Source organism: Phoxinus phoxinus, assembly GCF_949152265.1.
Source record: "Phoxinus phoxinus genome assembly, chromosome: 11".
In the NCBI taxonomy this organism is placed as follows: domain Eukaryota; kingdom Metazoa; phylum Chordata; class Actinopteri; order Cypriniformes; family Leuciscidae; genus Phoxinus; species Phoxinus phoxinus.
The window spans coordinates 11074220-11087362 of record NC_136886.1 but is presented as its reverse complement, the minus strand read 5'-3'; the positions used below and the strand labels follow the sequence as shown (position 1 = coordinate 11087362).

Here is a 13143-nt window from a genome sequence, read left to right as displayed (position 1 = left end):
TTCTGAATTTGGTCTCGGACAGCAAAATTGTTACCAAAATCGTAAAGTTTAAACTTGGTAAATAGAGGTTCACACTGTTCCTTATTCACTGAACTCCAGACATTCAGACATTATCTTGAGCTTTTGCCTTAACAACCTTGTTTTTATTTTTTTTTAAATTGGAGTGTTTAGACTTCATCAATGTTTTTTATACATAGCACATCACATATTTGAACAGTTGTGTAATTTTGAGCAGGACCTTAAAAGGTCAAAAGCTAGTGAAACTATTTGTAGCACTGCAGTTTGCAGAAACAGTTTTAGATGTTTTAAAGGGATAATTCGGCCAACAAATTTAATTTCTCATTTTGTTCCACACCAGTATAACTTACTTACTTCTGTATAACAAAAAAAAAAATTTTTGTCCATACAATTAAAGTCAATGTGGTCCAATGTTGTTTTGAGGGTGAGTAAATTATGACATTTTTGGCTAAACTATCCGTTTAAGAACTTGAGTAAAAAACATGTCTACATGTGGCCATTCTTTTGAGAAAATGCACGTACATAGGTGTAGCCTGTCCCAAAGGTGCCTGATCAAAATCATAAACCATTGTTTTCTTTCTCAACCCCTGTTCTTCTCAGTTGGATTTGTCATTTAAGCTTTCACAAAAGCATTGTGAGACTGAAAGCACAAAATGAGCCTGATCTCAAGGCTGTATCTTGTTGCAGTACGTATATGTGTCCGGGGCCAGACAAGCTCAGGGACTGGGTTCAGATGGAGGGAGGCAGAGGGGTGAGATTGAGGCAGGAAAGGAGGGAGAGAGGATGTGGGAAGGGCGTTAGAGAACACCGAAAAAAGAAAAAAAGTAAGGGAAAAAACGGACCATGTGGGCAGGGTCTTAGCTGGTCAGTGTGTGTGTGAGTCAGAGAGAGAAAAGGAGGAACAGAAAGAGTTTAGTGGGGGTATATAAGCTGCACAGTTCTCTTCCTGCGGCTCTCAAGGGTTGACTTCCTCAGCGTACACTCATTTTCTCGTGCAGCCAGTACTTCACTTCTCCACCACCATGAGCTACTACGCACCTCAGGCCTCTCACATGTCCTTCACCCGCTCTGTGCCCACACACCGTGCTGCAAGTACGTATGGTGGGGCAGGAGGACAGGGCACCAGGATCTCGTCCGTCTCTTCCATGTCTCTCCGTTCGGCCCCTAGAAGTGGTGGCCTTTCCTCTTCCTCGGCCTTCAAGGTGAGCTCAGCCGGCATGGGTGCTGGTTCAGGGGGGTCCCTCAGATCCAGTGCTGGCTCCTCAGGGGCCCAAATGGGCAATGAGAAAGGCCAGATGCAGAATTTAAATGACCGTTTGGCCACTTACCTGGACACGGTGCGCAGGCTGGAGCAGGAGAACAGCAAACTGGAGATGCAGATCAGAGAGGCCCTGGAGAAAGGTGGACCAGAAACTCGCGACTACAGCAAGTACAACGCCATCCTGGATGACCTGAGGAGGAAGGTGAGAGACATTTAGGTTTATATGATTTCCATGTGTGGGGAGCATTTCAGAGTTTGAGAAATAGCAGGGAGTTATTTATGTTAGGAGGAGATACCAGGTGTTTTGAACTAAAAATAAAATCATAATCAAAACTTAGAAGTTATGTAAAAGTTTTGCACAAGCAGAAAATAGCCATTTTATATTTTAAAATGAAGTCTTAGAGTGTAGTGTACTGTAGACATCTTGAAATGTATGGTATGTAAAAATTTATATAATATAGTCAATTTACAACATACATAATTTTCTTTTAGGTATTTTTTTCCAGTTTGTGTGGATATTAAACTAATGAAAACTATATGTATTTTTGTTGTTGTTTGTTTGACACCAAAACCTGAGCCTATTTCATGTCTTAAGAATATGTTAACAAAAAATGTGTTCATGAGAACCCTTCAGTGAAATAAAAATGCATGATCAGATTTCCGTACATCTCAATGGAGGGTGTGGCACGCTGTTCTCTCTCTTATTTCTTTTGTGCTTGTTCTGCTTTTCATTATGTATTCTGGTTACCAGGACTTTCCTCAAAACCTTCCAATTTGGTTTTAAAAAATAAGCAACCATGACATTGGTCAACACAAATAAAACATTCACAATTGTTTCTAAAACATTAGAAGTATGTTTGACGGACTATAGCCAGCTGAAACTTCCTGCCGTCTCTAAGTAGAGTCATGATGCAAAACAGATGTTGGATGAGCAATCGCACACACGCTCATGCACACACACAGTCACAACAACACTCTCTCGCACAACAAGAATGTAATGAAGAACTGCATCATTTTTAGCAGATGTGAGTCATTACAGAACATTTAGAGTTCTAGAGTTTTTGATATCTCAAAAAATAAGCTTTCAGTGAGATTTTGTTTGGGAGCAGTACCAAACTTTTTCACTAGTTGACATTACTGCCCATATATAATGTCGTTTGAGTGATCTGAACCATTATTTTTTAATTTTCATACAATTTATGAAGTAGACATCCTATTCAGAAGGATAGGATGGTTTGGCAAAAGTTTGGCAGATTTTAAAATGAATTCAACATCTAAGAAACACAAAAAGAACACGTATGTGCATTATAGCTCGCTGCCACATCACAAATGGTGAATCCATTCTTTTTTTCTTTATATTTAAAACATTTTCAGACCTTTTTTTTCTAAAAGAATTGAATGGATGCTATCTTTTGAACTCTTGGCATGAAAACAAACTGAGGTTTCTATTCTTTCATGATTTTATGTTCATCACTATTTCAAAATAAAGGTCTGAACACGCCTTAGGAGTATGAAAATATTCTTGTTGCAAATTGATAAATTACGGCCCCTCTGTAATTTATTTTGAAATATATGTAAACTAGAGATTGTAAGCTTTCAAATTTTATATAGTTTGTCAAGATTAGTTTAGGTTTAGTATAGGATATTACTGTTTTAAATATGTAATGGCACACATAGCGAATACATACAGACATCCTCTCACACGCACACATCAAACATATAGCAATAAACCAAAAAACCCTTTCTGCCTTTTTTCATATTTTATAGTCTTGCTCAATCATCAGACCCTTTAATGCTTCAGAATTTCATAGAGAAAGTTAATTCATTAATACAAAATATGATTCCAGATAATTATGATTTGATAAGAACTCATACGTCTGAACCTCATTCCAAGAACGCTGTAATTAACACCATCTGACAAATCTTATCTTTACAGAAGAAAAAAAAAGATGGATGGATGTCAAAAACAGGTTTTGTTTGGTGAAATATGTGCTTTGTTTTGCCTGTAGGTGTTTGATGCCACTGTGGACAATGCTGGTTTTGTTCTGCAGATTGACAACGCTCGTCTGGCTGTAGATGACTTCAGAGTCAAGTTAGTTTCCATTATTACACCACACCACAAGCAGCTTGTAACTCGAAATCAAATGAACATGTTCTGAGAATGTAGTCATTTTTAGAATCACAAAACAGACAAGCCAGAAATCATCAGCCTGACAGATGCATGATGGAGGACTGTTGACATGCACACAGAAACATTATAGTGCATTACTTACTTCTATGTGTGTGTCTGTGTGTGTGTGTGTTATAGGTTTGAGAATGAGATGGCCATCAGGCAGTCTGTGGAAGGAGATATTGCAGGTCTGAAGAAGGTCATTGATGACACCAATATTGGACGCCTGAATGTGGAGGGTGAAATTGAGTCTTTGAAAGAAGAGCTTGTCTTCCTCAAGAAAAACCATGAAAATGTAAGCAACCATTGCATAAGAGCCACTTAACACACACAGAAAGAGATTCTCAGAATAAGCTTAAAGACCCCATGATACAATTTGACGAGTGTTTTTGTTTAGTTTTTTTTACCTGTGTTGATGTAGCTATTTCCTATTAAAGAAGACATTTGGGGCGGGGCAAATCAGGGTGGTCAGTAACCACAAACCATGATTTGCAAGATGAGTCATCAGATGGATATTCTCAGAAGGGAAATTTGAAAATGTAAAAATATATTGTGTAAGCGTTTAGGGGTATTCTAGCATATATGTGGATTTATAACTTACAGACATAGACTAAAAGACACAAAACTTCATGGGGCCTTTAAATTGATCACAGTCTGTTTTTACTCCAACAACATATTAACATCATCGAAATTCAGAAAAGGCATAATTTACTCCAAGTGTTTTAGATTTCTTTTCTGTTCAACTTTGACAGGAAGTTGGGGAGATGCGAAACCAGATCTCCCAGTCAGGTGTCCAGGTGGATGTCGATGCACCCAAAGGCCAGGATATGGCTCAAGTGATGGAAGATATGAGGTCTAACTATGAAAAACAAGCTCTCAAAAATGCAGAGGAACTCAAAATGTGGCACGAATCCCAGGTACAGAACCCTTGACCACTACATGACAGCAATTTTGCCATGATCTAACCAATCTAACCATCAAACTCTTTCTCCTTAGTTGTCAGAAGTTCAGGTGCAGGTCGCTCAGAACACTGAGGCATTACAAGGAGCTCAGATGGAGATTAATGACCTTCGGCGACAGATGCAAACACTACAAATAGAGCTCGCATCCCAACAAAGTCTGGTAACGTGCACATACACGCCACGAATGTTTTACATTTCAGATATCATATTTCAGATCTATAAAAGCTGAACTTTTAATCAAATAATAAGTTCATGTTGACAATATATGATGCCAAACTTTCTAGAAAGCGTCACTTGAAGATACCCTGCGGAACACAGAGCAACGTTCAAATGCAGAGATGGAGAAGTACAATAGCATCATTCTGCAGTTTGAAGCCGAGCTGGGACAGCTGAGGTCAAATATCACAGAGCAGGGTCAGGAATATGAAGCCCTGCTTAATATGAAGATGAAACTGGAAGCAGAGATCAGCACTTACAAGAAACTTCTAGATGGAGAAGACTTCAAGTAAAGACATGAAGTAAAACTTAAGTTGTTACATTTTACAGTTAATCATAAATACACACTTGCTGATTCTGATTTTTTCTTTGTTGTTTAGTCTCCAGGATGCACTAGACGGCCGAGAGTGATATTACAAGCGGGAATCTTGAAGAGCAGACCCCAGAATGTGGGCTAAACGACTCCTCAAATAAAGTTACAATTTTAGATAGCATTCACATTGAAACTTGTGGCAAATCTTCATCATTTGAAAGTCCCTTTCCACTATGTCTAGACAACAAAGTCTGTCATGTTGGTTTCATTTGGTTGTCATTTACAGGTTAATTATTACTTTACGTCAACAAAGCCTGTTCCACCCTACAGTCTGACTTAACACAGACAATATGAGTTACAGAACAACAGAGGCAGCTTTTTAAACATCAGTTGAGTATGAGTCTTAATAATACACAATCTCATGTCATCGCACATTTATACAGTAAACCTAAGCATTACCATTAAATGTGAAGAGAAATGTGAACTTCTCTAAGCCAAGGCAGGAATGAAATAAAAACTGAAATTTGTGAAACTGAAATTTGGAGTCAAGCAAATATGAACAGACATCTAAAATCTTTTAAACACAGTACAATGGTTTCCTCTTTGAAGTTGTACTTTTGTCCACTAGATTGAATGGCTCTTAGCATAAATGGGTCCTAGGATGGTATATTTCACACAAAAGTTCATTACAAAAAAGTCAAGTTTTAGTCTAGCTACTGCTCAGTATTCGGTCTCCAGTTGTCAGGTGGGTCAAAATTAATATGCTTATATATATTCCAAATGAAACAAACCCTATCAAAAATATAACTGGCTCTTTTAAGGCAGGACTTACCGAGCATTACAATTCCTCTGGATTTATACAAGTGATTGGTTTAATATTTGTGGTCTAGTTTAAAGTCAGCTGTTAGCTGACTAACACCAAGACAGGATACAAAAAGAAGGCATTTGATAGACAACATTTAAAATCATATATAGGTACAGATGTTTTAGTTGCTAATGCTGTTAACTTCCACTAACAAGACACACAAGCTTGTTAGCATTTAATGTTAGACATTTGAAGAGCTGTGAAGTGCCATCTGGTTTCACTCCGAGAAAAACCTCTTACTACAAATCCATATGAGTTCTAGTTTATGAAACATTTAATTTTATCAAGAAAAAATTAAACAGTAATAGTACATGATATTGTGCTACATGTTAGCTAATTTTCCTCTAAGACAATGAAGCATAGATCAATCTGGAAAAGTCATTGGGATTTGTTTACTTGACTTTTGCACAATGAGCTAATGCCATGATAGCTAATTAGCTTGCTAGAGATCCATTGCTTGGGTCCTGTAAGTCTCTAACTAAACTGATTAGCTGAAAAGCTTAGGTGGATTGATTTTGAGGTCTCCAAAAAGATTGAGACACTGTGAATAGCTCCAAAAGTCCCATTTCTAATTAATCAACAAGAAATATAATGCAGCTGCTTATTTGATAACAGTTCCGTATGTTGCACAGTTACACTTTGGCTTCACGAAGGACGCTATTTTAAAATAAAATTACAATATAAATAAATAAAATAGTTTTTTACTAAACACACACATCTAAAATATTCTGAAAGAGTTATTATAGCCTATTTGCAACTAGACAAAAAGCAATGTAAAATCAGCTGAAATATACAACAACTGTATACAGTGTATACAAATAAATGACATTAATGCCATCAATGACCTGTTGCAAGTGGGTATTCCATATATACATAATATATGTTTATCACGCAACAACTGAGAGTTTAAACTTACAACAGAGAGTGCATGTAAACGTACAGAATATGTAAAAAAAAAAAAAAAAAAAGTTTACATTAAATTGTTGTGGGGAGGGGGATGTCATGCCTAAATTGATGTCTGGTGAATAGCTTAAAACATATTAATTTATGTATTTTGATGGCTAAGATGCCATACAAGCATACATTATTAACAATAGAAACCTCCCATAGCCATACCTGAAGAAAAGTTGATAGCACTCCCAATTAGTGTTGCATGATTTACTGGAAGTAGCCTACAGCCTGAAGGCTGCCATCTTTGCTACAGGAACATTTGTCATGTGACGGATCACATGTCAAAGGAAAATAAGGGAAACTTTTTTTGTACATTGCTGAAAAACCTATCATTGCTATAAATTTAAATAGAGAGCAGCAGTGTTTAAAAAAAAACACACTTATGGAAGTACTTTTTTTAACTGTCCAATGAACGTAATGACATGAATGGCATTCTGTTTCTCTGCTTTGGGCAATATAGTGTTCCACAGAAAACATATTTTACAAGCTTTTCTAACAAGAGTTAGCAAAAGTATTTCTACAGATGAAACTTTGCATGTTAATTAAGAGTTTCATAATTTATTTATTTTTCAGAGTCAGAGTGACCGGTGGTTATCAAGTGTCCCTTCAGAGACTGACATATAGCGGCTGTTCAAACAATGACAAGCACAAGCATATGTTAAGCACATACGTTAAGGTTTTCAGTCTTGTTTTGACTTTTAAATATGAATTTTCTATTTAATATATTTTACTATGCAGGGAAACGTTTCCACATAAAATAAATCAATTTTGTCATTATTTGTGTGACTTCAATAAAAAGAATGCAAATGATTACATGAAAGCTGTTTGGATGAGGGGGAAGTGTTTAGAACGCAACAGAGAGCTTCTCCGAGGCTCATTTATGTGGAAGGATTCCTCTTCGCATTCCAGGATCTTCAACACCTCAGCAGTGGAATTACAGCCAACAGCGCCCTCAGCTGTTTACTAGATAGAAGTTATGTTTTGATATCCAGATAATTTTTTCACAAGGGTTGTTTAACAAAGCCCTCAGAGAAACACAGACATATATTAAACAAACATAAGTTATTGCATTGAACTATACTTATTAAAATGCAACACCAATGCCATGTGTGCATGATTTATAAAATATCCTAAAGAGAGTTCCATTCTCTCTCTCTCTCTCTCTCTCTCTCTCTCTCTCTCTCTCTCTCTCTCTCTCTCTCTCTCTCTCTCTCTCTCTCTCTCTCTCTCTCTCTCTCTATCTCTCTCTCTCTCTCTCTCTCTATCTGCTTAAATACTTTCAACAAAAAGGGAGGGCAGGGGGAGGGGAGGATTTGGGTGGGGGAGGGGCTGTGCATGTGGGCTGTTGTCACAGGGACAGAGGGAGGTAGTGCAGAGTTGGATAGAAGAAGAAAAAAAAGAAGAGGCAAGAGACAAAAAAAGAGAGTGTGAGAGGCATGGCAGCGTAAAGCTGGGAATTTACTTATAACTTCAACAGTGCAATGGGGATTCACAGAGAGGGACTGGTATGTTTCTTAATGCATGTGGAATACAATGACAGCTTTTATCTGTTTACATTTTTAAAACCACTCTGTCTTCATCTTTGTCTCTCATTATCTGTTAATAGTATTTTGCTTGTGAAGTTAAGGAGAGTGAGAGAGAAAAAAACGTTTTGGTTGCACATGGTGTTTATATGTTATAATGTCTACTGTTTGTTCCTTTTGGTTTGGTTATAGGTATGTGAGATTTTAAGATGGTGCCATTTTAATTTTAAGAAAGTGTGACATCATGCAAAATAATTTAGACCTCTCTTTCTTTCAGGTATCCGTGTTTATGAGCAATGGTGGAAAGATTTGTGTACACCAATAGTATTTACAATCAAGAATAACACGCTGGTACAGAATTCTGGTTAAAACAGCATGGTGAGTTAATGCACAATGCAAAAATGATCATATTAATAATTGCATATTTATTATATCTCTGTTTAGATGTGTGCATATGTTGGGTAAGATTCTGCTGGAAAGTGTGTGTTCAGCAGTAGCCAGGGAAGAGTAATGACTTTACCAGCTGTTTCTTTGCTTTCAGCTCATTAGCCTTTTCACTATATCAAGGGAAGAATAAGAAGTCTTGTATTTTTTTTTTTTTTACTGATAAAACAAAAACCTTTATTTAGATTTACATTTTCAAACTAAATGACGGCCAACATCTAATCAAAGATCATTTGCAGTGCATGGAATTATGTAATATAATGACTAATACATTTAGCATCACAGATCTTCAGCCGTTTATGATGTTCAACCTGGAGCGTGTGTGTGTGTGTGTGTGTGTGTGTGTGTGTGTGTGTGTGTGTGTGTGTGTGTGTGTGTGTGTGTGTGTGTGTGTCTGTGTGTGTGGAGGATGTGCTTTGTAAAAAGATTCCAGGCTGAATTCTTGACATTCCGGGTGCAGCCATATTTATGGATGGGATTCTGTTTTCAGCGGAAGTTCTAGGAAGTGTGTCAATTGGTGGGAAGCAGCATAAAGATATAAAGACATAGATAAAAATCAGATTTGTATGTTGAAACAAGCATTTGAAATATTTTTAAATGAACAAGAGTAGTTGTGTTCCGCAAGGATTTGTTGGGATTAGCGAGGAATCTCAACTCTCTAGAACCCTGGCTAATATGTTAATGTTCGTTTATATTTGTTTAAAATGCTCTTAAATCCTTAGTGTGCTGTCAGTCTCCTATACCCTCTCTAGAACTTTGCTCTAATCTGTCGATTCTAATCTGCCTTCATCTTCCAGAAGGCACACAAAAATAGACACACATGCACACACACCCTATATAAATATAACTGGTTGTAAATCCAGCGTTCAATCGCTCATTTAAATCGTCTTCCCCTCATCAAAATGTGTGAGGATGATGTGCGCAAGGTTACTGAGATTACACTCGCAGATTAAGATGCAAAGAATAGATCACATCTTGTCCAGATTACTAAGCGGTTCCATATGGTGAATTCTTGCTGCAGTCCAGTTGTGAACTTGTAGTGGTTCTGCAAAACCACTAAACCTCGTGATTTTGCTATTATTTTCTATTCCTGGTGGAGAAACAATGCACAAGGTAGCTAAAGGAGCTATTTAAAGGGAAGGTTTACTCAAAAATTCTAATTCTGTCATCATTTACTCACAGGTTTGGAATGACGGTGAGTAAATGATAGTGCTTATGAATTTATCATTGGTAAACTGTCCTTTCTCTGTCATGTGCATTATTTTTCAGGGATGAATAAATAGTACTAATAACACAATACAGAATTTTCTGAATTAAAATTTTTGGTGACCTATCCCTTTAAATACCTCCTCTAGCTATCTTTTGCACTTACATTTGAAGTATAATCAAAATGGCTTTACAACTCATTTCAACTCAAATGATATTAAACTGAAATTTAGTTGAATCTCGTAACACAAATTAAATTGCTTAAATTATTTTGATGAGTTAAAGAAATGACTTATGTCATGACTTAGTGATCATAGTTTTTTTTACAGTGAAAAATGAATAAAAAGTCAAAGTAACATCATGCAGAATTTTCAGAATTTAATTTTTTTGGTGAACTATCCCTTTAAATACATCCTCAAGCTATAATGCGCATCTTTTCTCAGCTATGAATACAAATTAATAGTAAATAAACAATTAACTAATAGTAAATAAAGTGTCTCTTTAATCACCTCTTTACTCTATCTTTTTCATTATTTCTCAACGAGGAATAAAAAGTAGCAGAATTTCTAAACTTTCATTTTTGCATAAACTGTCCCTTAAATACCTCTTAGCTATCTTGTGCATCATGTTTCAACGATGAATACAAAGTAATAGTAACATTGTGCAGAATTTTCTGAATTTTATCTCTTTAAAACAGATGCCATCAAGTATTATTTTAGCATGTACAATATGCAACAACAACAACAAAAAAAGCTTTATTCATTTATCGTTATATATTTTGATTTTCCAGGTGTGGCAATGATGTGGTCATCTGAGTGGGCGGAGCAACACTATGATGTCTCCTCCACCACATCATCTCCAGTTCACCCTAAGCCCCTCCCATTTCCTCAGCCCGGTCGTCCTGCGTTCTCAGGCTACACTGATGACATCACTGCCCTCAGTGCCTCTAGCTTGCTAAAGCGCTATGCAGAGAGGTATTCCTTCAACTCGGCCTTACCAGAACATGGGGGTTTCCTGAAAAGTGAGCAGCACCAGGAGCCGTGGCCTGGGGGGTACAGCACGGACGGGCCTCCCGGTTTAGACCCACTTAAGGGGAGCGGAAGTGATCTTTCAGAGCAGCAGTACAGCAGCGGACCCACGTCTCAGGAGTACCCTTCATCCTACAGCAGCCAACATCTGCTACCTAAACCATCCTATCTTCCGTCACCAGCGTTTGCCTTGCCGTCTGCATACCTGCCCCCCGCACCAGGCTACGCTTATCCCCAGCAATGCGGTCTGACGGCTAGTTACCCCCACAGCACCCCTGCTCTGCTGCCCTCGGGTCTACACACCCCCACACCTCTTCACAGCAGCCACGCTGCTGCTGATCTCCCACGCAACAGGAAGTTTGGCTTCGACCAGTCCAAAACTGCCAGAGTGTCACCTTACACAATCAGGGACAAGAGCGAACGGCAGAACAGCGACGGTGGTGGAAGTGTCAATGAAAGCTGTGGTGGGACGGATATTCAGAGCTACAGGCCCGATAGACTTTCCACTCAGTCCGATCTCGAGGCAGATCCTGTGGGCAAGACCAGTCATCTACGGCCTCCGGAGACAAGGTCTTACGGAGGTCCGGGACAGTACACGTATCCCTGAGTCTACTTGATGTAGGCCTAGTCAGTCTATCTTTTTTATTTTTTATTATACATGATTATAGCAATACTTGAACGTATCAAACATCAGGGCGAATATTATTATTACGGTAGGAGACCAGATAGATGTCTCTCTTATGCACATTATCATTATTCCTGACTGCAGCTTCCATGTGACCTGTAGCACAAACACTCTTTTATATCCCTGAAATTACTCTCTTCCTTTCCTCTTTTACTCTCTCTCTCTCTCTCTCTCTCTATAATTATGTTGTGCAGTGAAGCACATTATGGTGGCAAGCACTAATCCACCGCTTCAATCAATGAAATCCAAGCCAAAGAAAGACTGAAAGAGAGGAATGGAAGAGAGAGAGAGAAATATGGTAAATCAAAACACACATATGAAAGTTTCATATGGTTTTCATACATTTTGTTAGTGAGCATGTCAGTGGTAATTGTCATGGATGTTCTTCAACACTGAAGTCGGTGGGATAAAACTTTTATTTTAGGAATATTATCTAAGATTCCTCTATAAGCTTTGAATGTAAATCTGATTTCCCTCAGGAATTGTGAATGAAGCCATACTTAATGTTTATCTTATACCTATTTTTGAGTTTGACAGATATTTTTGTCTTTTATTGTCTAGTTAGTGTAGTTTCTTTGCCATGTCCATCATTTAAAAAAAAATTGTAACCTTACAAACAGCATTTCAATGATTAAAATGCAAAGCGTACAGAACACATAATAAAAATTTCACAGGGGCTACTGCAAAAAAAAAAAAAAAAAAAGGCTAAAAGGGTCTGCAGTCTTTTCCACAATTCACCTATTGTGACGTTTACTATGGAAACCCACTGAGCTGTCCCAGCCCCCTGAGTTGATCACTGGATGTGTTTTCCTCTGACCCTCTGACCCTTCTCTGTTTTAAATGAGGCAAGTAAAAGAATAGAGAGCTTTTGTTATGGAGAGGCAAGCGGGACATACACTGAAATGTACAAACCGAAATGAAAATGACAGTGTAGCTAATATTTGAAAGTCGAATTTTTATGTTATTTTAACACTCACAAATGCAATATATGGGACATGTACAATTTTCATCTACCTCACTGTTACATTGCTGTATGTTCAAAGTATGCAATTGTGTATTACATGTCTAAATGTCTACCTCAAGAAAAATAAACAAAATAAAAACTATTGTACCAATACAGCATTTGGTCTTTTGATTTTTGTTGTTATTCACAAAGGCAGTAGTATTGTTAAATATTACTACAATTTACAAGTATTTTAATAATTTCTATTTTAATATATTTGAAAATATACAGTACTTTATTCCTGTGATGGCCACGCTGAATTTTCAGCATCATTACTCCAGTCTTCAGTGTCACATGATCCTTCAGAAATCATTAGTATGCTGAATTGGATTTGCTCGAGAAACATTTCCTATTTTATCAGTGTAGAAAACAGTTGTGCTGCTTTATATTTTATAAACCATAATATATTTTCAGGATTCTTTGATGAATAGAAAGTTTAAAAGAACGTAACTTATTTGAAATCGAAATGTTTGTAATAATTTAAAAGTCATTACTGCA

General features: G+C 37.3%; 2 protein-coding genes across 4 annotated transcripts; both read left to right on the top strand.

Annotated features, from left to right (window-relative positions):
* The first annotated feature begins 161 nt into the window (after window positions 1–161).
* Window positions 162–5133, top strand: krt18b (keratin 18b). Of its 2 annotated transcripts, none has more exons than XM_079628805.1 (7): window positions 162–1481; window positions 3289–3371; window positions 3588–3744; window positions 4202–4366; window positions 4446–4571; window positions 4696–4916; window positions 5008–5133. In XM_079628805.1, exons 1-7 carry the CDS (start codon window positions 1041–1043, stop codon window positions 5036–5038), a joined length of 1224 nt encoding a protein of 407 aa, XP_079484931.1. In that variant the 5' UTR covers window positions 162–1040; the 3' UTR covers window positions 5039–5133. The 2 variants fall into 2 exon arrangements, with proteins under 2 accessions (XP_079484931.1, XP_079484932.1); XM_079628806.1 differs by having other exon boundaries at window positions 4696–4929.
* A 2938-nt stretch (window positions 5134–8071) lies between these two features.
* Window positions 8072–12760, top strand: LOC307007274 (fidgetin-like protein 2). 2 transcript variants are annotated; one of them, XM_079629087.1, is made up of 3 exons: window positions 8072–8261; window positions 8557–8657; window positions 10720–12760. In XM_079629087.1, exon 3 carries the CDS (start codon window positions 10728–10730, stop codon window positions 11562–11564), a length of 837 nt encoding a protein of 278 aa, XP_079485213.1. In that variant the 5' UTR covers window positions 8072–8261; window positions 8557–8657; window positions 10720–10727; the 3' UTR covers window positions 11565–12760. The 2 variants fall into 2 exon arrangements, with proteins under 2 accessions (XP_079485213.1, XP_079485214.1); XM_079629088.1 differs by lacking the exon at window positions 8072–8261 and having other exon boundaries at window positions 8450–8657; window positions 10720–12720.
* Window positions 12761–13143: the final 383 nt, after the last annotated feature.

Excerpts from the sequence above, each read along its gene's own strand:
- krt18b (XM_079628805.1), top strand. The coding sequence starts at position 1,041 with ATGAGCTACTACGCACCTCAGGCCTCTCACATGTCCTTCACCCGCTCT. Across the intron at positions 3,372-3,587 it reads GTAGATGACTTCAGAGTCAA|GTTTGAGAATGAGATGGCCA; the intron begins GTTAGTTTCCAT and ends TGTGTGTTATAG. Across the intron at positions 3,745-4,201 it reads TCAAGAAAAACCATGAAAAT|GAAGTTGGGGAGATGCGAAA; the intron begins GTAAGCAACCAT and ends CAACTTTGACAG.
- LOC307007274 (XM_079629087.1), top strand. The coding sequence starts at position 10,728 with ATGATGTGGTCATCTGAGTGGGCGGAGCAACACTATGATGTCTCCTCC.